The following is a 22270-nucleotide window of genomic DNA, read 5'->3' as shown; positions in this document are numbered from 1 at the left end:
TTATTATTGCTTATTATTTGTAATATCTTACAGATCTATCACACAACACCTAAGGATGGATTCTGTAGAATATGTGCCATAGATATTTGGGTTGGGTCTGGCTGAGCTGCAGTTCAGTTCCCCACAGCAGCCCTCCCAGGGCTGGGCTTGGCATTGGCAGCTGGAAGGGGGTTGAGAACACCCCAGTGTTTTGGCCACTGCTGAGCACAGCACCAACACTGGGACATTCCTTCCTTAGCTGAGGGCAAGAGCCTGGCAGGGGACCCAAGTAGGCCAGCTGAGCCCAACTGACCCAAGGGACATTGCAGACCATGGGAGGTCAGCTCAGCTCTAAAAGCTGAGGCAGGGAGCAGGAGGGGGGCATTCATTGTCTAATGGCTGCCTGCTGAGGAACCGTCCCGCGGACCCAAGCCCTGCTCCTCGGGAGTGGCCGACCATGGCTGCTCATGGGAAGCAGAGAACAAACCCTGCTGTCTTTGGCTTCTGTGTGACCAAGCTTTGTTCTGCTTTTTGCTTTAAATAAACTGCCTTATCCCAACCCACTATTTTGTTTTTCCCACCTTACTTTCTCCCATGTCCTGTTGGGAAGGGGAGTGATAGAGCGGCTGGGAGGGCACCTGGTGTCCAGCCAAAGTCAACCCACCACACACCTGAACACTTCCAGAGACTCCACCACCTCCCTGGGCTACTTGTTCCAATGCCTGAACACTCTATCAGTGGAAAAAGGGTTTTGGAATATCTAATCTGAGCCTCACCTGATGCAACTTTAGGCCATTTCCTCTCTTCCTGTCACTAAAGGCATTGCAGAAGAGACCAACCCCCACACCCACTAAAACCTCCTTTCAGGTCATTGCAGAGAGCAATGAGGTCCCCCCTGAGCCTCCCCTTCTCCACACTCAACAAGCCCAGTTCCCTCAGCCGTCCCTCAGCAGACATGTTTTCCAGAGCCTTCCCCAGCTCCGTTCCCTTCTCTGCACACGCTCCAGCCCCTCAAGGGCCTTTTGGCACTGAGGGGCCAGAACTGGACACAGCACTCCAGGTGGGGCCTCAGCAGTGCCCAGCACAGAGGGGCAATCAGTTCTCTGCTCCTGCTGGCCACACTCTTCTCCACAGAGGCCACGATGCCCTTGGCCTTCTTGCCCCCATGGGCACACTCTGCCTCATATCCAGATGCTGTCAAACAGCACCCCCAAGTCCCTTCCTGCTGAGCCCAGGAGCCCAGCAGGAGCATTCAGCCCCCAGCCTGGAGCATTCCAGGGGGTTGTTGGGACCCAAGGGCAGGCCCTGACACTTGGCCTTATTGATCCAGCCTGTCCAGATCCCTCTGCAGAGCCTTCCTGCCCTCCAGCACATCCACACTCACACCCAACTTGGTGTTGTCCGCAATTTTACTTCAGGGCCCACTGTGACACTGCAGCTCCCCATGGAACAAAAGGAAACCTGGGACATCATGGAAACTCATGGAACCAAGGGACCATTGTGACACTGAGGGGGTGATGGAATCAGGAGGCCATTGGGACAATCCAGGGACTCATGAAATCAAAGGAATTCTGGGACACTGTCTAACCTCCTGCAACCAAGGGTTCCTGCTGACATGTGTGTCCTCCTGGAACCAAGGGAGCCCAGAGATATTTCTGAACCTCCCAGAATCCAGGGGCTATTGGGACCCTGCAGAACCTCCTGCATTCAAGTGCTCCTTGTGAAACTGCAGGCTCTCCTGGAACCCAAGGATTCCTGGAACACTGCAGAGCTCACGGAACCAAGGGGCCACTGTCCCACTGCAGCTCCTTCTGAAGCACAAGGGACCCTGGGACAATGGGGAAACTCCAAGAATCCAAAGGGCATTTGGGGACTGCAGGGCCTCATGGAACTAAAGGAACCTTTGGAGACTGGGGAAGCTCATGGAATCAAGGGGCCATTGGGACATGTGGGGCCTCCTGGAACCAAAGGAACCCTGAGAATGTCTGTGGGAACAACATAAGGCAGCAGCAGCTGCATTCAGTTAATGAGGATCCAAAAGGAGTGTTTTGGCCTTGACTGGTGTTTTCCATCCAGAGAGTGCTGTTTGCCAAAGTGGAAACCACTTGGAACGCTCTGCATGGTAGCCTGTGTTTTTCTCTGGTGGCTGAACACAGCCAGCACATGAGGGGAGGGGAATGTGTGGGATCAGGGCACTGCTTTGGGGCCATGCTGGGAATTCAAGTGGACTAAAAGACAAAGCCCAGGTGCTGTTTCCAAAGGAACCCCAATGAAAGGGGGACAGCCTCATTTTCTCCTTCAGTGCCCACAGGAGAGGGGACAAAAAGTGGGGGTTGGGACCCCAAAAGTGTTCAGGGGGGAAATGGGGGATTGAGGGGACAATGGGAAAGTGGGAGGAACAGGAAAAGGAGGGATAGTCTGGCAGGTCCCACAGTCCCATGGGGGCCTTTGGGTACAAGGGGGCTAGGAAAGGGGGGGCAGGCCTTGAGCTTCCAACTTCCTGTGGTGTGCTGGGGGCTGCTGGATCCAATCTCAGCCTTGGATCATGGCAACAGTTTCAGATTAGAGGAATTACAGAGGTGTGACTGAATCACTTTCATCACAATTAGTGCACAAAATACACACTAAAACTACCAGGAGTACAGGATAAGATAGGACAGGGCTCTACACTAAAGCAATTGTTGAAGCAATTCTACTAAAGCTGGCACAAAAGCAATAATTCTTAATTAGAGATGGATGCAACTCCCCCAGACCAACGCTCGGGGGGAGATCTCTGCTCTCAGCCTCCAGCAGTGACCTTGGGGGTTCCCAGCCAAGGCAGGAATCTCCACACACCCCTCCAAAAAGGGTTCTGTTTGAAGAAGCTGCCCCTGTGAAAGGGGACTGGCCCCTTGTGGTCGAAAGGGATGGACTGACAGTCACTGTACTCCAGGGGTTGCCTCAACATCAGGGGGTTCATTCGGGGTAGAAGCAGCGGCCGAAGCTCTTCCCACAGTCGGGGCACTGGTAGGGCTTCTCTTACTGGTGGGTCCGTTGGTGTGAGGTCAAGGTAGAGCTGTGGGGGAAGCTCTTCCCACACTCCCCACACTTGTAGGGCCTCTCCCCGGTGTGGATGCGCCGGTGGGTGACGAGGTTGCCGTTCCGGTTGAAGCCCTTCCCGCAGTCGGTGCAGCGGAAGGGCCTCTCATCCGTGTGCGTCCGCTCATGCTGGAGGAGATGTGAGCTGGTCTGAAACCTCTTCCCACATTCCGAGCACTTGTACGGTCGTTCCCCAGTGTGGATGCGTTGGTGGGTGCGGAGGGTGGAGCTGTCACTGAAGCTCTTCCCACAATCCCCACATGTAAAGGGCCGTTCCCCAGTGTGGATGTGCTGGTGGGTGAGGAGCTGGGTGCTCTTCCTGAAGCTGTTCCCACATTCCAAGCACCTGAAAGGCTTCTCCCTGCTGGGAGGCTGCTCAGGGACCACCAGTTCAGAGCTCTGGCTCAAGGTCCGGCCACCTTCCCGGCACAGGCTGGGTCTTTCCTCCTCAGAGCACCCTGGGATGGCTTTGGAGCCCCTCCTGCGGGGGGATCTCCGGCCCTTTTCCTCCCCGCTGCCTTCCTGCGCCGGGGAGCCCTTCAAAACGGCCTCTCCCACCAGGGTCTCACGGGGGGATTTGTCCTCTGGGCTCTCCGTCCTCAGCTCGGGGCCTGGGGCAGGAAGCAAGAAGGACAGGCAGGGGATTTGCCTCCGGCCCACAGGGAAGGCCAAGGACATCCCCCCAACTCCGGCCCCGGCAGGACGGCGGCGCCAGCGGGGTTGTCCTGCAGCCGGGGCCATGCTCAGCTGACAGAGCCAGCACAACACCCGCCCAAAGGGACACTGACTTCCTCCTCACCTGCCTGGGGGGCCCAAGGCATCTTCCTCTTCCTCGCAGCCTCCTCCTCCATCCGCCCAAGCTTTGGGAAGGACAAATCCTGATGGGGGGGGGAAACAAGGGGTGAGTGCGTTGGCTTGGGGGTTCCTCCTGCCCAAGTCCATCTCTAGAACTCACCGGGCATCCTGTGACCATAAAACACTCCAAAACACCAAGATTCAGACAATATCAAGAAGACCCTCGCCCCCCCAAACTGCAAATTGTTACAGTTAAGCCAAAAAATACTCCAAACTATGAACATGCAGCGCAAAAAAATTCTCCCAGAAATTCCTCCTCTCTGGTCTCTTCCCTCTGGGGTTCAGAGGGTCTCCCCTGACTGACCCTCTGACTCCTCTGGGGTGTTGCGGGTCCCAGGAGTCCCTTCTCCTCTGACTCTCACCTTCGGGGTGCCATATTCCCAGACATTCTCCCTATCCACGGTTTCCACTTTGTTGTCCCAGGGATCCCAGGGGTCCCCACTGTCCAAGTTTCCCCTTCTCCACGCCCCCCATTTCAGGCTCCCTCGGGTCCTGGGGCTCCTCTTTCTCCGTGCTCCCCCCTCCAGGCTGCTGGGGGTCCCCCAGCTCCGGCATCTCCCCGCTCCGCCCTCCACACTCGGCAGCTCCCGGGCTCCACACCCACCCCCGACACTCCCAGGGGGCCCCAAACCCGCTGTGTCCCCCCCGCCGGCACCGGGCTGACAATGGAGCCGGCGGGGCCTGACCCAGCAACACCAATCCCCACCATGGGGGGGACCCGCATCCCCCCACCCACCGCCGGGGCTCTGCCGCCAACCCAGCCCAGCACCCCCAAAAAACAACTCCTGCCCACCCCCAAGAGCCCCCAAAAGAGGAGAAGCAACAGCAGGAGAACAATCGACCCCCATCCCATGGGTGCCCAGGAAGTGGGAACTTCTCCCAAATATGCTGGGGGAGCGCGGGCAGTCGTGACACACTCGGGCTGCCAGCACAGATTTTCCTGCATAGTCTGCACAGAGTCAAGCTCTGCAGAGGAGATTGTGCCCCATGGATGGGATTGCAGAAGCTCCCACAGGTCCCCAGCAGGAATCAGCAACCAGGAATAGACACAAAAAGCCCCCCCAAAGAGTTCTGGGGATGTGTCCTGTAGGAAGGGACAGTGTCACCCCACCAGGGCAGGGCTGGCAAGTGGGAGGCTGCTCCAGGGCTCTGCAAGAGGCCTCGTGCTCTGCTCGGCTCCAGCAGTGCCCGGTACCAACACCCCCGGCTGCCCCCGGCCCTGGGCAGCTCTGCTGCCACAGGCTGTGCCCTCACCGTGGCCCTGCAATGGCCCTGCCTGTCCCTCACCCGTGGCCCTGTCCCTTGGCTCTCTCTCTGCCAGCTCAGTGTGGGTCACACGGGCTGGGGGTCCCTCCCAAGCCCCCCGGGCAGCCGGCGTTGGCTGGGGGGATGTGAGGGCTGGGCCTGCTCAGCACAGCCCCGGCCTCGTGCCCAGCGCCTCTTTCCTGACCCACACAAGACCTTCCCGGCCCCCCCAGGGCTCCCCTGCTGCTGCCTCTGCTCCTGGCCCTGCCTTTGCTGCTCCCTTGGCTGGGGCAGCGGCTGCAGGGGGGGGATGGCAGCAGCTTCAGCTCCACGGCACTTCCTGGGGGGAGCTCAGCCCGGGGAGATGGGCAGGGAACTGATGGGGATGGACAGGGGCCCAGCAGGGACAGACAGGGCCTGCAGGGAAGGCACAGGGACAACCTGGACCCCCACACTGCCAGGGCTGTCTCTGCTCCTCCTTGCAGGCTCCGTGGCCAGGCACAGTTTGTGTTCCTGGGTGCCCACCATCTCAGCACTTGGAGACGCTCAAATCAGCGCCCGCAGCTCTGCAGCAAAGCCCCAGCTCACCTGGCACACAGGGGATGGACACAGCACCTGCTCGGGGATAGGCATTCACAGCTTTGCCCCCTTCCCCACCACAGGGCTCTCCTTCCTCAGCAGCACCTCTGCCTTGCACTTATTCTCAGCCTCACCTCAGGGACAGCTCTGGGCTCACCTCCGCGCCACTTCTCAGCCTCACCTCAGGGCCTGGGCTCAAGGACAGGAACCTGCAGGGAGGGGACATCAGGTGCAAGCTGAGGGCTGCCTGCTTGCACTGGCCTCTGGGCTTCTTTCTCCTTCTACAACCAGCCCAGAACTCAGCCTGCTTTTCTAACACCACACATTTACAGACTAACCTTGCAGATAGATATGGACAGACATCTCTATCACCCTGGGGATAGAGCCTCAAGCATGTGCTGCCATAGGAATGGCAATCAGAGAATCACAGAATCAGCTGGGTTGGAAAAGACCTCTGAGATCATCAAGTCCAACCCTTGATCCAACCCCGTCGTGCTTCCCAGACCATGGCACTGAGGCCACATCCACTCTCACCTTCAACACCTCCAGGGACGCTGACTCCACCCCCTCCCTGCCCAGCCCATTCCAAGGCCTGATGACTCTTTTGGCAAAAAATTGCTTCCACATATCCAACCTAAACCTCCCCTGGCACAGCTCAAGACCCAGCCCTCTTGTCCTACTGCTGCTTCCTGGAAGAACAGCCCCACCCCCACCTGGCTACACCCTCCTGGCAGGGACTTGCAGACAGTCAGGAGGTCTCCCCTGAGCCTCCTCTTCTCCAGCCTCAACACCCCCAGCTCCCTCAGCCTCTCCTCACACCACTTGTGCTCCACTCCCTTCCCCAGCCTCACTGCTCTTCTCTGCTCCTGCTCCAGCCCCTCCAGGGCCTTCCTCAACTCAGGGGCCCAGAGCTGGACACAGCACTCCAGGGGTGGCCTCACCAGCGCTCAGTCCAGCTCAACAATCACTTCCCTGCTCCTGCTGACACACTCTTCCTCAGCCAGGTTCCTCTGCAGAGCCCTCCTGCCTTCCAGCACATCAACACACCCCCAGCTTGGGGTCACCTGCACATTTGCTGATGAAATGCCTGGTTCTGCAGCAGCTGCAGATGCTCAAGGGGCAGCAGGACCAAGTCAGGGGCCTGGGGGGGCCTGGGGGGCTTTGAGGTCTGGAAGGGTCCTCGGGGAGCTGGGGAGGGGCTTTGGGGATTGGGAGTACAGATCAGGACAGACCAGTACAGACCAGGACAGACCAGTACCTCCTCACTGCTCCCCAGATCTCTCCTGGAGCTGGGCCACATTGTCATGGGACACCTGAGCCCCCCCCAGTGCCCTCCCAGTACAGCCCAGTGCCCCCAGTACAGCCCACTGTGTTCCTGTCCCAGGGTGCCGGGTGATCCCTCTTTGGGGGGCGTTGGGAGGGATTTGAGGGGGGGCTGGGGGAGATTTGAAGGGATCTGGGGAGTTTGGATGGGGATTTCAGGATTTTGGGAGGGCTTTAGGTGCATTTAGGGAAGTTAAAAGAGGTCTTGGGGGCAATCAGGGGGTAAAAGGGATCTGTGGGGGGAGGGGATGAAAGGGAAAATGAGGGTTAGGGGACATTTGGGAAGGGTTAATGGGGCCTGGGGGGGGAGAGGAGGGGCTGCAATATGAGCAGGTGAACCCTGAGATCCCCCTTGGTGTCCCCCAGACCTTCTTGGTGTCCCTAATTTCCCCCTTGACACCCCGAGACACCCCTGGTGTCTCCAGCATCCCCAGGGCCTCTCCATGGCCCCAATTCCCCCCTTTGACACCCCCAATTCCACTGTCCACAAACCCCATCCCAGTTCCCCAAACCCCATCCCTGATGTCCCCAACCCTCCATCTCACCCCAGGAGCCCCCCCTGGACCCTTTGACCCCAAAAACACCCCCCCCCACGCTCACAGAAAGGCCAAGGGCATCTGGGGACACATTGGGAACAGTTGGGGGGCTTTGAGGGGAACTGGGAGATTACTGGGGGATACTGGGACACACTGGGGGGAACCAGGGGGCAGTGGGAGGGACTGGGGGGTTACTGAAGGACACTGGGAGGGACTGCAGGGGAACTGGGGCACACTGGGGGTCACTGGCAGAGAACTGGGGAGTTACTGGGGGATTACCAGGACACATGGGGGGACACTGGCAAGTAACTGGGCCATACTGAGGGTCATTTGGAGGTCATTGGGATATACTGGGGGCAATGGGATCTCCTTACCCAGATGTGGTACATCTCCCCCCCCCGGATTTTGGGGGGCACCCCAAGGCCCCTTCTCTTAGGGGCTGGGGATCCCCTGCACCCCACTGCTGGGCTTTAGGGGACCCCCCACAATCCCCTCAAAACCCCTGAAATACCCTCCGAAATCCATCCCTCGACCCGTCGAAACCTCCTCAAGGTCCCCTCAAATGCCATCAGAGACCTCATCCCTCCCCAGCACCCCCTAAACTTTCTCAGTGACCCGAAAAACCCATCTGGGATCCCCCAAGCCCATTCAGGGACCCCCCAAGCCCCCTCAGGGCCCCTCAAAAACGTCTGGGACCCCTTAAACCCCCTAGAGACCCCAAAAGTGCCGAAAAAGTCCCCTCAAAGCCCCCCAGGAACCCCAAACCTCCTCACAGACCCCCAAAGCCCACCTGGGACCCCCCCAAATCTACTCAGAAAACAAAACCCTCTTAGAGACGCCCAAACCTCTTCAGGGACCTTCAACCTCCCCCCTGAGTCCCTTCAGGGACCCCTCAAAACCTCCTCGGGAACCCCCGAACTCCTCCGCTAAGCCTCCACGAGACCTCCAGCCCTTCCACCCACAGCCGCGCTCCCCGCAGCCCCCGAGGGGATCCCCAGAGATCCGCTCTCACCGAAACCCCCGCCAGCTCACCCAGCGAGCGCAGCGACCGCCACCCCCTCCCCTGCCGCTCCCACGCGGCCAACATGGCGCCCGCTCTGCCCGCCCTCCGCCTTCAGAGACCCGCCCTGCGCGGGTGGGGGCGTGGCAGAGGGCGGGCGGGGGCCGTGGCCGCGCGCTGATTGGCTGCGGGGCGGGTCGGTAAAGACGGTGCGTGCGCAGAGCGAGCGCCATGTTGGCTGTCGGGAATCCGTGATGGCGGCGGGGTCTGTCCTTTGTTGTGAGTGCGGGCGGGGGGGGCGGCGAGAGCGGGGTCTGGGGATCCCCTCGGGGGCTGCGGGGAGCGCGGGTGTGGGTGGAAAGGCTGGAGGGCTCGGGAGGGTTTAGCGGGGGGATTCGGGGGTTCCCGGGGACGTTGTGAGGGGCCCCTGAGGGGGTTCGGTGTCCTGAGGGGACTCAGGGAGGAGTTTGAAGGTCCCTGAGGGGGTTTGGGAGTCTCCGAAGGGGGTTTTGGTTTCTGAGGAGATTTGGGGTGTCCCAGATGCGCTTTAGGGGTCTTTAAGGAGGTTTGGGCGTCCGGGGGGGCTTCGCAGGAAACTTTTAGCTAGTTTTGGGGTCTCTAGCGGGTTTAAGGGGTCGCAGACGGTTTTGAGGGTCCCTGAGCCCCCTCAGGGGCTGGGGGGTCCCTGAATGGGCTTGGGGAATCCCAGGTGGATTTTGCGGGTCACTGAGAGGGTTTAGGGGATGCTGAGGAGGGATGAGGTCTCTCAGGGGATTTGAGGGCACCTTGAGGAAGTTTCAGTAGGTCGAGCGAGAGATTTTAGGGGTTTTGAGGGGATTTTGTGGAGTCCCCTAAAGCCCAGCAGTGGCTTTGGGGGGTCCCCCAGCCTCAGGGGAGGGGTCCTAGGGATGCCCCCCAAAATCGGAGGAGGTGGATATATTACATGAGGGTAAAGCTGATCCCAATGCCCCCAGTATATCCTAATGATCTCCCAATGATCCTCAGGATGGCCCAGTAACCCCCCAGTAACCACATAGTCTATCCCAGGGAGCAGCCAGTAACCCCCAGTATGGCCCGGTAACCTCCCAGTGTTCCCTGGTGTGTCCTGATAATCCCCCAGTAACTCCCCAGTTCTCTGCCAGTGTGCCCCAGTTCACCTCCAGTCCCTCCCAGTGCCCTCCCAGTGTCCTTCATTAACCCCCCAGTCCCTCTCAGTGCCCCCTGGTTCCCCCCAGTGTGTCCCAGTATCCCCCAGTAATGACCCAGTGCCCCCCAAAGCCCCCCAACGTGTCCCCAGATGCCCTTGGCCTTTCTGTGAGTGTGGGGGGGGGGCGTTTTTGGTGTCAGAGGGTCCAGGGGGGAATCCTGGGGTGAGATGGAGGGTTGGTGACATCAGGGTTGGGGTTTGAGAACAGTGGGGAGGGGTTTAGGGACAGTGGAATTGGGGGTGTCAAGGAGAGAATTTGGGCCGTGGGGAGGTCCTGGGGACATTGGAGACACCATGGAGGGTCTTGGGGTGTCAAGGGGGGAACTGGGGACACCAAAAGGGTCTTGGGGACACCAGGGGGGTCTCAGGACTCACCTGTTCATGGAGCTGCCCCACCCCTCCACCCCCAAAGCCCTATTAACCCCCCCAAATGTCTGTTAACCTCCATTTTTTCTTAAATCCCCTCCGCACACAGATCCCTTTGATGCCCCAATGCCCCCAAAACCCATTTTAACACCCCAAATGCTCCCAAAGACCCCCAAACCCCCCAAAATCCCCATCCACCCCTTCCCAGATCTCTTCAAATCTCTCCCAGCACCCCCCCCCAAATCACTTCCAACCCCCCCAAAGAGGGATCACCCAGCACCCTGGGACAGGAACACAGTGGGCTGTACTGGGGGCACTGGGCTGTACTGAGAGGGCACTGGGGGGGCTCAGGTGTCCCATGACAATGTGGCCCAGCTCCAGGAGAGATCTAGGGAGCAGTGCAGAGGTACTGGTCTGTCCGGGTCTGTACTGGTTTGTACTGGTCTATCCTGGTCTGTACCCCAATCCCCAAAAGCCACTCCTCAGGTCCCTCAGAACCCTCCCACACCCCAAAGCCCCCCAGGTCCCCCCAGGCCCCTGAGTTGGTCCTGCTGCCCCTTGAGCATCTGCAGCTGCTGCAGAACCAGGCATTTCATCAGCAAATGTGCAGGTGACCCCAAGCTGGGAGTGTGTTGATGTGCTGGAAGGCAGGAGGGCTCTGCAGAGGGACCTGGCCAAGCTGGATCCATGGGCTGATTGCAAGGGGATGAGGTTCAAGCAGGCCAAGGGCCGGGTCCTGCCCTTTGGCCACAAGAAGCCCCGTCAGCCCCCCGGGCTGGGGCCAGAGTGTCTGGAGAGCAGGCAGGCAGAAAGGGAGCTGGGAGTGTGGATGGACAGGAAGCTGAAGAGGAGGCAGAGTGTGGTTAGTGTGATGTTAGAAAAGCAGAATAGGTTCTGGGATGATTCTAGAAAGAGAAAGAAGCCCAGAGGCCAGTGCAAGCAGGCAGCTCTCAGCTTGCACATCATCTCCCCTCCCTACAGGTTCATGTCCTTGAGCCCAGGCCCTGAGGTGAGCCTGAGAAGTGGCTTGGAGGTGAGCCCAGAGCTGTGGAGTAGTTGGAGTGCAGGTTTAGAGCAGTTTTATCACCTCAAATGTGAAGCTGCTGCCCCTGCAGGGGCCTGCCCCCAGCCCGGATTGAGTTACCCCTGGAACATCCCTGTGTGTCATGTGTGTGTCACAGCCCCCTCGTGGTCCCCCTGCTCACCTGGGGACACACGTGTCATGTGTGTGTCATGTGTGTGTCACAGCCCCCCCACGGCCCCACTGCTCACCTGGGGACAACATGTGTGTGTCACAAGAGGGTCACGTGCCAGGGGAACTCTCGGGGGTCTCCCGGGGGTCTCTCTCCCTGGGGTCTCTCTCACAGAGGGGTCTGTCAGGGGTCTCTCCTGGGCATCTCACCCTCACAGGGATCTCTCCCAGAAGTCTCCTGGGGGTCTCTCTCACACAGGGGGGTCTCTCAGGGGTCTCTCCTTGGGGGTCTCACCCTTTGCAGGCACTGATCATCTGCAGCACCATCTCGGCCGCCCCCTGTGTGTGCAACCGGGCCTGCTGGGACAGCAGCTTCTGCTTCTCCTTCTCCTGGGGGGCACAGGGGGGGTCACAGGGGTCGGGGGGTGTCAGGGGTTGGGGGTCAGGGGTCACAGGGGCTCACAGGGAGAAGTTCAGCAAGTTCTGCTTCTCCTTCTCCTGGGGGGACACAGGGGTCAGGGGTTGGGGGTTGAGGGGTCACGGGGGGAGGTTCAGCAGCTTCTGCTTCTCCATCTCCTTCTCCTGGGGGGGCACGGGGGTGTCAGGGGGGGTCACAAGGGTCAGGTTGGGTCAAGGGAGGTTTTGGGTCCCCCCCTCACTCTGAACGAGTCCTTGACCTCTTCCTCTTCCTTGCCCTCTTCCTCCTTCTCTTCCTCCTCCCCTTCCCCTGTGTAACAGCTCTGGGGGGGGGGAATTTAAAGGGGGGCTCCCCAAATTAGCCCCCCCAACCAGCCTTTTGGGGGGGCCCCCAAATCTCTGGGGATGCCTAAAATAACCATGGAAACCCCCCAATTCCTGAGGACCCCCAAAGTTCCTGTCCCCCACCCACAGTCCCCTCATCTTTGAGAGCCCCACCCTTGGGGACCCCACCCCAGTTCCTAGGGACCCCCCCCAATCACTGCCCCCCCCCCCAACTTCTGGGGAACTCTCCAGTCTCTGGATCCTTCCCAAAATATCTCTGGGGACCCCCCACCTCCATGGACCCCCAAAACCCCTGGGAACCCCCTCGCCAATCTCCAGGTCCCCCCTCCAAATTCTGGGGACCCTCCCCCCCCAGTCCCAATATCACCTCGCCCGAATTCCCGGGGATCCCCCAAACCCCAGGGCCCCCCTCAAACCCCTCGACCCCATTTTTGGGGGTCCCACCTTGGCCATGATGCCAGTGTAGGCCGTGTACAGGTGATTCTGCTCCAGCTGCCTGTGGGATTTGGGGGGGGGGGGCACAGCTTGGGGGGGGCAGGGACCCCCCACAGCCCCCCAGGAGGGGCCCCAGGGGTGGGGGTTACCCCCAACACCCACCCTGGTGGGATTCTGGGGTCCCCACCCAGGTTTTGGGTGTCCCCACTCCCCCAGTGCTATTTTGTGGGATTTGGGGTTTTGGGGTCCCCCTGGTGGGATTTGGGGTGATCTGGGTGCATTTTGGGTCCCTCTGCTCGGTCAGGGCCATCTGGTGTGTTTTGGGGTTTGGGGTCTCACGGAGATTTGGGGTCCACGGGGTGTGTTTTGGGGTCCCCCTGGTGGGATTTGGGGTGATCTGGGTGCATTTTGGGTCCCTCTGCTCGGTCAGGGCTCATCCTGCTGAAATGCAGGATGAGCTGCTGTGTTTGGGTGTGTTTTGGGGGCCCCCCAGGTGTGTTTTGGGTTCCCTAGGGTGTGTTTTGGGGTGATCTGGGTGTGTTTTGAGTGTGTTTTGGGGCCCCTGGGGTGTGTTTCCAGGTGATTTTGGTCCCTCTGCTTGGTCAGGGCCATCCTGCTGAAGTGCAGGATGAGCTGCTTGTGTGGGTGTGAGTGGGTGTGTTTGGCTGTGTATGAGTGGCTGTGGGTGTGTGTGGGATGTTTTAGTCGATGCTCTCCAAAGGAGTGTGAAATTGCACTCTCAATCCCAGCTGGGAAGAAAAATTCCCCTGCTTCCACATGTCCTGAGCACTCCAGACTGGAGTTCCTGTAGCTTTTTCCTTCTTGTTGGGAATTCAATGGACAGAGGAAAACACAGAAGTGTCCCCAAAGCAGAGAGAAGCTCTGGGGCCACAGCACTTGCTCCCCCCTCTTCTCATCCCTTCAGGACATGAAGAAATGGCCCTGTTGCCCCGAAATGTACTCTGCAAATGCTCCTTGAAAGCATGGGCATAATCCCATTTGCCAGCCAGATCCACTTTGTGCTGCTTAAAGTGGCTGTAAAAGCATCTTGCCTGGGGCCAAGTGCCCCTTCCACACTTGCTTTACCTGTGGAAAAAAGCAGGGAAAGCTGTTTTTTGTGTGAGCACCCTTTGTGTCTCAGTGTTTGTGATCTTGGGAATCCTCATGAACCGGGAACAATGCCAGATTATCTGCTGTTGTGAGATATGTAGGTGGAGATTGTTTTGATCTGTGTTTAAATCTTCCTTGAAAATACAACTGATAGAAAACAATGTAAAAAAAAAAGGAAAAAGAAAAAAAAAGAGGAAAAGGCAATACGTAGAAAAAAAGGGAGGAAAAAGAAAAAGGAGAGAAAAGAGAAACAGGAATAATTAGACAAATAATAAAAAAGAAAGTAACAAAGAAAAAAAAAGAAAAAAGAAAAAGAGAAAGAAAAAAAGGAAAAAAGAAGCAGAAAGAAAAAAGGAGACGAAGAAAGAAAGAGAAAAAGAAGAAAAAAAGAAGACAGAAAAACAGTAAAACCAAGAAAGTATTATCCTCACTCCGCCCACGTGCAAATGGCCGCTCTGATCCGCCGCAAGGACTACAACTCCCGTGGTGCTCCGCGCGGCGCGCAGAAGGGACGACGAGTGTACGGGGGCGTGGCCGCGCGCTGATTGGCTGCGGCGGTGTTCTCTGTAGGCGGTGCGCGCGCAGAGCGGGAATCGGTGATGGCGGCGGGGCCTTTGTCTGTGTGAGCTGGCGGGGGGTGCGGGAGAGCGGGGTCTGGGGATCCCCTCGGGGGCTGCGGGGAGCGCGGCTGTGGGTGGAAAGGCTGGAGGGCTCGGGAGGGTTTGGCGGATGGGGTTCGGGGGTTCCCGAGGGTCAGAGCGCAGGGCCTTGGAACCGTCTCGGGGACCGCGGGGCCCGGGGACCTCCCAAGAACCCGGATGTTCGATTTGATTGCGAGAAAGTCCCTCGTAAAAAAAAATCAAAACCACCCAACGAAAAAAAGAACCCTAAAAAAAGGAAAAGTGAGAAAAAGGTGAAGGGAAAACTGCAAGAGCCAGAATGATTTTATTGCTTTGCTTCAGTTTTTCCTTGGTCTTCTCCTTCTCAGATTTTCTGCTCTCTTCCTTTACAGAAAGCTCTTCTGCTGTTGTGTGGTTTTGGGGTCCTTGGGGGGTCTCTTAGAGGGTTTTGGGGGGGTCTCTGAATGGGTTTAGTGTCCTGAGGAAACCTAAGGGGGGGGTTGGCGGTCCCTGAGGGAGTTTTGGAGACTCTGAGGAAATTGAGAGGTCCTGGGGGGCTTTTGGGGGTGTCTTTGAAGCAGTTTTGTGGGTTTCTAGTGGGATTTCGGGAGTCCCAGACGGTTTTGAGGGTCCGTGAAAGGGTTTTTGGGGTCCCTGAAAGGGCCCGGGGATCCCAGGTGGGTTTTGCAGGTCACTGAGAGGGTTTAGGGGGTCCTGGGGGTGGATGAGGTCTCTGAGGGGATTTGTGGGGTCCTTGAGGGGGTTTGGATGGGTCCAGAGGTGGATTTCTGAGGGGATTTCAGGGGTTTTGAGGGGATTTTATAGGGTGTCTGTGTCGGCAGACCAGCCCCAGGGAAAGGGGATCCCAATGGCTGTCCTGAACCCCAGAGACCTTCAAAACTCAGCACACAGAGACCCCACAGGGAGGGGGTCCCGAGGGTCCCCTAAAGCCCAGCAATGGGGTTCAGGGGATCTCCCAGCTCCCAGAGGAGGGGTCCTGGGGGTGCCCTCCAAAGTGCGGGGGGGGAGATGTACCGCATCTGGGTAAGGGGATCCCAGCGCCTCCAATATATTCCAGTGACCTCCCAGTGACCCTCAGTACAGCCCAGTAACCCCCTCAGTGACCACCCTGTGTGTCCCAGTGACCTCCCACTGCCCCCCAGTAAGGCCCAGTGATGCTCCAGTGAGCACCCAGTAACCCCCAGTTTGGCCCAGTAACCTGCCAGTGTCCACCTGTGTGTCCTGGTAATCCCCCAGTAACTCCCCCGTCCCTCCCAGTGTCCCTCAGTAACCCCCCAGTGCTCCCTGGTTCCCCCCAGTGTGTCCCAGTATCCCCAGTAATCACCCAGTGCCCTGCAAAGCCCCCCAACTGTCCCAAACATGTCCCCAGGTGCCCTTGGCCTTTCTGTGAGTGTGTGTGGGGGGGCGTTTTTGTGGTCAGAGGGTCCAGGGGGGGCTCCTGGGGTGAGATGGAGGGTTGGGGACATCAGGGATGGGGTTTGAGGACAGTGGGGAGGGGTTTGGGGACAGTGGAATTGGGGGTGTCAAGGAGGGAATTGGAAACACCAAAAGGGTCTTGGGGACATGAGGGGTGTCTCAGGACTGACCTGCTCGTAGGGAAGCCCCTCCTCTCCCCCCCTAGGCCCCATTAACCTCCTCAAACATCCCCCAACTCTCCTTTTTTTCCTTTAATCCCCTCCCCCCCAGATACCTTTAACCCCACCAATGCCCACAAGATTCTTTTAACTCCTCCAAATGCACCCAAGGCCCCCAAAATCCCCCAAATCCCCAACCAGCCCCTCCAGATCCCCCCAAATCTCCCCCAGCCCCCCCTCAAATCCCTTCCAACCCCCCCAGAGAGGGATCACCCACACCCTGGGACAGGAACACAGTGGGCTGTACTGGAGGCACTGGGCTGTACTGGGAGGGCACGGGGGGGGGCTCAGGTGTCCCACGACAAGGTGGCCCAGCTCCAGGAGAGATCTGGGAAGCAGTGAGGAGGTACTGGTCTGTCCTGGTCTGTACTAGTCTGACCTGATCTGTGCTGGTTTGTACCCCCAATCCCCAAAGCCCCTCCCCAGCTCCCCCAGGACCCTCATGCACCCCAAAGCCCAGCAGGCCCCCCCAGGCCCCTGACTTGGTCCTGCTGCCCCTTGAGCATCTGCAGCTGCTGCAGAACCAGGCATTTCATCAGCAAATGTGCAGGTGACCCCAAGCTGGGGGTGTGTTGATGTGCTGGAAGGCAGGAGGGCTCTGCAGAGGGACCTGTGTGAGGAAGAGTGTGTCAGCAGGAGCAGGGAAGTGATTGTTGGGCTGGAGTGAGCGCTGGTGAGGCCACCCCTGGAGTGCTGTGTCCAGCTCTGGGCCCCTGAGTTGAGGAAGGCCCTGGAGGGGCTGGAGCAGGTGCAGAGAAGAGCAGCGAGGCTGGGGAAGGGAGTGGAGCACAAGTGGTGTGAGGAGAGGCTGAGGGAGCTGGGGGTGTTGAGGCTGGAGAAGAGGAGGCTCAGGGGAGACCTCCTGACTGTCTGCAAGTCCCTGCCAGGAGGTTGGAGCCAGGTGGGGGTGGGGCTGTTGTGCCAGGAAGCAGCAGTAGGACTAGAGGGCTGGGTCTTGAGCTGTGCCAGGGGAGGTTTAGGTTGGATATTAGGAAGGAATTTTTTGCAGAGAGAGTAATCAGGCCTTGGAATTGGCTGGGCAGGGAGGGGGTGGAGTCAGCGTCCCTGGAGGTGTTGAAGGTGAGATGGATGTGGCCTCAGTGCCATGGTCTGGGAAGCATGGCGGGGTTGGATCCAGGGTTGGACTGGATGATCTCAGAGGTCTTTTCCAACCCAGCTGATTCTGTGATTCTCTGATTGCCATTCCTATGGCAGCACATGCTTGAGGCTCTATCCCCAGGGTGATGTTTGTTCATATCTGTCTCCAAGGTTAGTTTGTAAATGTGTGGTGTTAGCAAAGCAGGCTGAGTTCTGGGCTGGTTGTAGAAGGAGAAAGAAGCCCAGAGGCCAGTGCAAGCAGGCAGCCCTCAGCTTGCACCTGATGTCCCCTCCCTGCAGGTTTCTGTCCTTGAGCCCAGGCCCTGAGGTGAGGCTGAGAAGTGGCGCGGAGGTGAGCCCAGAGCTGTCCCTGAGGTGAGGCTGAGAATAAGTGCAAGGCAGAGGTGCTGCTGAGGAAGGAGAGCCCCGTGGTGGGGAAGAGGGCAAAGCTGTGAATGCCCATCCCTGAGAAGGTGCTGTGTCCATCCCCTGTGTGCCAGGTGAGCTGGGGCTTTGCTGCAGAGCTGCGGGCGCTGATTTGAGTGTCTCCAAGTGCTGAGATGGTGGGCACCCAGGAACACAAACTGTGCCTGGCCACGGAGCCTGCAAGGAGGAGCAGAGACAGCGGTGGCAGTGTGGGGGGCCAGGTTGTCCCTGTGCCTTCCCCTGCAAGCCCTGTCTGTCCCTGCTGGGCCCCTGTCCATCCCCATCAGGTCCCTGCCCGTCCCCCCCGGGCTGAGCTCCCCCCAGGAAGTGCCGTGGAGCTGAAGCTGCTGCCATCCCCCCCCTGCAGCCGCTGCCCCAGCCAAGGGAGCAGCAAAGGCAGGGCCAGGAGCAGAGGCAGCAGCAGGGGATCCCTGGTGGGGCCGGGAAGGTCTTGTGTGGGTCAGGAAAGAGGCGCTGGGCACGAGGCCGGGGCTGTGCTGAGCAGGCCCAGCCCTCACATCCCCCCAGCCAACGCCGGCTGCCCGGGGGGCTTGGGAGGGACCCCCAACCCGTGTGCCCCACACTGAGCTGGCAGAGAGAGAGCCAAGGGACAGGGCCACGGGCAGGGCCACGGGTGAGGGACAGGCAGGGCCATTGCAGCACTTCCAGCATCCCAGACAGGGGAGACCCTCCAAACCCCAGAAGGGAGACACGAAAGAGGGGGAACTTCTGGGAGAAATTTTTTGGGCTAATTTTCATATTTTGGAGTATTTTTAGCTGAATTTCAGCTTGTTGCAGTTTGGGGAATTAAGGGTCTTCTTGCTATTTCTGAAGGGTTTTTGCTTGAATCTGGGTGTTTTGGGTTTTTCTGGACTGAATCTTGGTGTTTTGGAGGTTTTTATGGACACAGGATGCCCGGTGAGTTCTAGAGATGGACTTGGGCAGGAGGAACCCCCAAGCCAACGCGCTCAGCCCTTGTTTTCCCCCCATCAGGATTTGTCCTTCCCAAAGCTTGGGCGGATGGAGGAGGAGGCTGCGAGGAAGAGGAAGATGCCTTGGGCCCCCCAGGCAGGTGAGGAGGAAGTCAGTGTCCCTTTGGGCGGGTGTTGTGCTGGCTCTGTCAGCCGAGCATGGCCCCGGCTGCAGGACAACCCCGCTGGCGCCGCCGTCCTGCCGGGGCCGGAGTTGGGGGGATGTCCTTGGCCTTCCCTGTGGGCCGGAGGCAAATCCCCTCCCTGTCCTTCTTGCTTCCTGCCCCAGGCCCCGAGCTGAGGACGGAGAGCCCAGAGGACAAATCCCCCCGTGAGACCCTGGTGGGAGAGGCCGTTTTGAAGGGCTCCCCGGCGCAGGAAGGCAGCGGGGAGGAAAAGGGCCGGAGATCCCCCCACAGGAGGGGCTCCAAAGCCATCCCAGGGTGCTCTGAGGAGGAAAGAGCCAGCCTGTGCCGGGAAGGCGGCCGGAGCTTGAGGGGGAGCTCTGACTTGGTGGTCCCTGATCAGCCTCCCAGCAGGGGGAAGACCTTCAGATGCCTGGAATGTGGGAAGAGCTTCAGGAAGAGCTCCCACCTGCTCCGACACCAACACATTCACACTGGGGAACGGCCCTACACGTGTGGGGAATGTGGGAAGAGCTTCAGGAGCAGCTCTCACCTGATCCGTCACAAGCAAATTCACACTGGAGAACGACCCTACCTGTGTGGGGAATGTGGGAAGAGCTTCAACCGGAGCTCCCACCTGATCCGGCACCAACGCATCCACACTAGGGAACAGCCCAGGAAAGGGGGTGTGAGAGGGGGGCTGAGGGAAGGGGTGAGAGTGTGAGCGAGTGTGAAGTGGGGGTGCCTTGGTGTCCCCATGCCTTGATCCCTGGAAAGCAGGGGAGGCTGGAGAGAGGGAGCTGCAAGAGCCCTGAGAGCCTGGAGAGGGGGGAGTTCGGGCCCCCTGTGCCGAGCCAGGGGTCAGGGCTTTGCTGTTGGTGCCAAATTTCCCCTGGTCAGGCTGAACCCAGAGCCTGCCCATGTGTCAGGGGGCTGGATCTGCTCCCTGCTCTCGTTGCTCTGGGGAAGTTTCTGGTGTCCCCTGGCCTGTGGGGCTGTTTGGTTGCCTTGGGCACAGCAGGCCCTTGTGTGGGTCCCCCCCCCACGGTGGGGGTTGGTGTTGCTGGGTCAGGCCCCGCCGGCGCCATTGTCAGCCCAGTGCCGGCGGGGGGGACACAGCGGGTTTGGGGGCCCCCGGGAGTGCCGGGGGTGGGTGTGGAGCCCGGGAGCTGCCAAGTGTGGGGTGCAGAGCGGGGCGATGGCGGAGCTGGGGGACCCCCAACAGCCTGGAGGGGGAAGCACAGAGAGGGATGAGCCCTGGGAGCCTGAAATGGGGGGCATGGGGAAGGGGAAGCCTGGACAGTGGGTACCCCTGAGATCCCTGGGACAACAAAGTGGAGAACCTGGAGAGGGGGAATATCGGGGAATGTGGCACCCTGAAAGCGAGACAGAGGAGAAGGGACCCTTGGGACCCCCGACACTGCCAGCATCCCAGACAGGGGAGACACTCTGTATCCCAGAGGGGAGACGCCAGAGAGGGGGAACTTCTGGGAGAGATGTTTTGGGCTAATCTTCATATTTTGGAATATTTTTTAGCTGAGTCTCAACTTTTTGCAGTTTGGGCGGGTAAAAGTCATCTTGCTATTTCTGAGGGGTTTTGCCTGAATCTAGATGGTTTGGGTTTTTCTGGGCTGATGCCCGGTGAGTTCTAGAGATGGACTTGGTCAGGAGGAACCCCCAAGCCAACGCACTCAGCCCTTGTTTTCCCCCCATCAGGATTTGTCCTTCCCAAAGCTTGGTTGGATGGAGGAGGAGGCTGCGAGGAAGAGGAAGATGCCTTGGGCCCCCCAGGCAGGTGAGGAGGAAGTCAGTGTCCCTTTGGGCGGGTGTTGTGCTGGCTCTGTCAGCCGAGCATGGCCCCGGCTGCAGGACAACCCCGCTGGCGCCGCCGTCCTGCCGGGGCCGGAGTTGGGGGGATGTCCTTGGCCTTCCCTGTGGGCCGGAGGCAAATCCCCTCCCTGTCCTTCTTGCTTCCTGCCCCAGGCCCCGAGCTGAGGACGGAGAGCCCGGAGGACAAATCCCCCCGTGAGACCGTGGTGGGAGAGGCCGTTTTGAAGGGCTCCCCGGCGCAGGAAGGCAGCGGGGAGGGAAAGGGCCGGAGATCCCCCCACAGGAGGGGCTCCAAAGCCATCCCAGGGTGCTCTGAGGAGGAAAGACACAACCTGTGCCAGGAAGGCGGCCGGAGCTTGAGGGGGAGCTCTGAGCTGGTGGTCCCTGATCAGCCTCCCAGCAGGGAGAAGCCCTTCAGGTGCTTGGAATGTGGGAAGAGCTTCAGGACAAGCAGCGACCTCCTCACCCACCAGCACATCCACACTGGGGAACGGCCTTACCCGTGTGGGGAATGTGGGAAGAGCTTCAGGAACAGCTCCAGCCTGATCCGTCACAAGCGCATCCACACTGGGGAACGGCCCTACACATGTAGAGAATGTGGGAAGAGCTTCAGCCGGAGGTACTACCTCTTCACCCACCAGCACATCCACACTGGGGAACGGCCCTACACGTGTGGGGAGTGTGGGAAGAGCTTCATTGACAGCTCCGGCCTGCACGTGCACCGTCGCATTCACACTGGGGAACAGCCCTACAAGTCTGTGGAGTGTGGGAAAAGTTTCAGGATCATCTCCAACCTCCGTACCCACCAGCTCAGCCACACTGGGGAACGACCCTACATATGTGGGGAATGTGGGAAGAGCTTCAGGAGCAGCTCCTGCCTGATCCAACACCAGCACATCCACACTGGAAAACGGCCCTACACGTGTGGGGAATGTGGGAAGGGGTTTCAGACCAGCTCAGATCTCCTGAAGCACAAGCCAACACACACAGGGGAGTGGGCCTTCCACTGCACCTACTGCGGGAAGGGCTTCAACCGGAACTCCACCCTCGTCACCCACCGGCGCATCCACACTGGAGAGAGGCCCTACAAGTGTGGGGAGTGTGGGAAGAGGTTTCAGACCAGCTCAAGTCTCCTCAGGCATGAGCAGACACACACGGATGAGAGGCCCTTCCAGTGCACCGACTGCGGGAAGGGCTTCAACCGGAACTCCCACCTCATCACCCACCGGCGCATCCACACCGGGGAGAGGCCCTACAAGTGTGGGGAGTGTGGGAAAAGGTTCACCGACAGCTCTGGCTTGACCAGACACCAACGGACCCACCAGTAAGGGAAGCCCCGACTGCGGGAAGAACTTCGGCCGCTGCTTCCACCCTGAATGAACCCCCTGATGGTGAGGCAACCCCTGGAGTCCAGTGACTGTCAGTCCATCCCTTTTGACCACAAAGGGCCAGTCCCCTTTCCCAGGGGCAGGTTATTCCAACAGAACTTTTCTTGGGGGGTGTGTGTGCAGATTCCTGCCTTGGCTGGGGGCCCCCCAGGTCACTCCTCGAGACTGGGAGCAGAGATCTTCCCCCACGTGTTGGTCTGGGGGAGTTCCATCCATCTCCAATTAAGAATTATTGCTTTTGTGCCAGCTTGAGTAGAATTGCTTCAACAATTGCTTTAGTGTAGAGCCCTGTCCTATCTTATCCTGTACTCCTGGTACTTTCCGTATGTATATTGTGCAGTAAATAATTCTGATGAAGATCTTTTGTCTGATCATTTGTAACCCTAAATAATTCATTTCTATCAATAAATCTGATTTTCCATCATTAAAACTTGGGAAACAAAAGTGGTTCAGTCACAGCTCTGTAATTCCTGTAAACTGAAACTTTTGA

At 59.0% G+C, this 22270-nt stretch overlaps 1 protein-coding gene, 1 long non-coding RNA gene and 1 pseudogene across 2 annotated transcripts in view; 1 reads left to right on the top strand and 2 right to left on the bottom strand.

Annotated features, from left to right (window-relative positions):
- LOC135405260 (zinc finger protein 883-like) overlaps nucleotides 1–22270 on the bottom strand; it is a 290064-nt pseudogene that overhangs the window by 70082 nt on the left and 197712 nt on the right.
- LOC135405706 (uncharacterized) lies at nucleotides 11913–12623 on the bottom strand. Its single transcript, XR_010425965.1, has 3 exons — nucleotides 12567–12623; nucleotides 12020–12100; nucleotides 11913–11942 (listed from the first exon to the last, which is right to left on the bottom strand). It is a non-coding gene; the product is annotated as an uncharacterized LOC135405706 (long non-coding RNA).
- The window catches only part of LOC135404675 (zinc finger protein 239-like), a 386745-nt gene continuing 384235 nt past the window's right edge, over nucleotides 19761–22270 (top strand). Inside the window, exons 1-2 of the mRNA XM_064639412.1 lie at nucleotides 19761–19864; nucleotides 20733–21783. Of these exons, the coding sequence (XP_064495482.1) occupies nucleotides 19761–19864; nucleotides 20733–21720 (1092 nt within the window). The 3' untranslated portion in view covers nucleotides 21721–21783. The remainder of the gene's footprint in view (nucleotides 19865–20732; nucleotides 21784–22270) is intronic.

The sequence above is a fragment of the Pseudopipra pipra genome, chromosome W, assembly GCF_036250125.1.
Source record: "Pseudopipra pipra isolate bDixPip1 chromosome W, bDixPip1.hap1, whole genome shotgun sequence".
Classification (NCBI taxonomy): Eukaryota; Metazoa; Chordata; class Aves; order Passeriformes; family Pipridae; genus Pseudopipra; species Pseudopipra pipra.
This window is presented reverse-complemented; position numbering and strand designations above follow the sequence as displayed.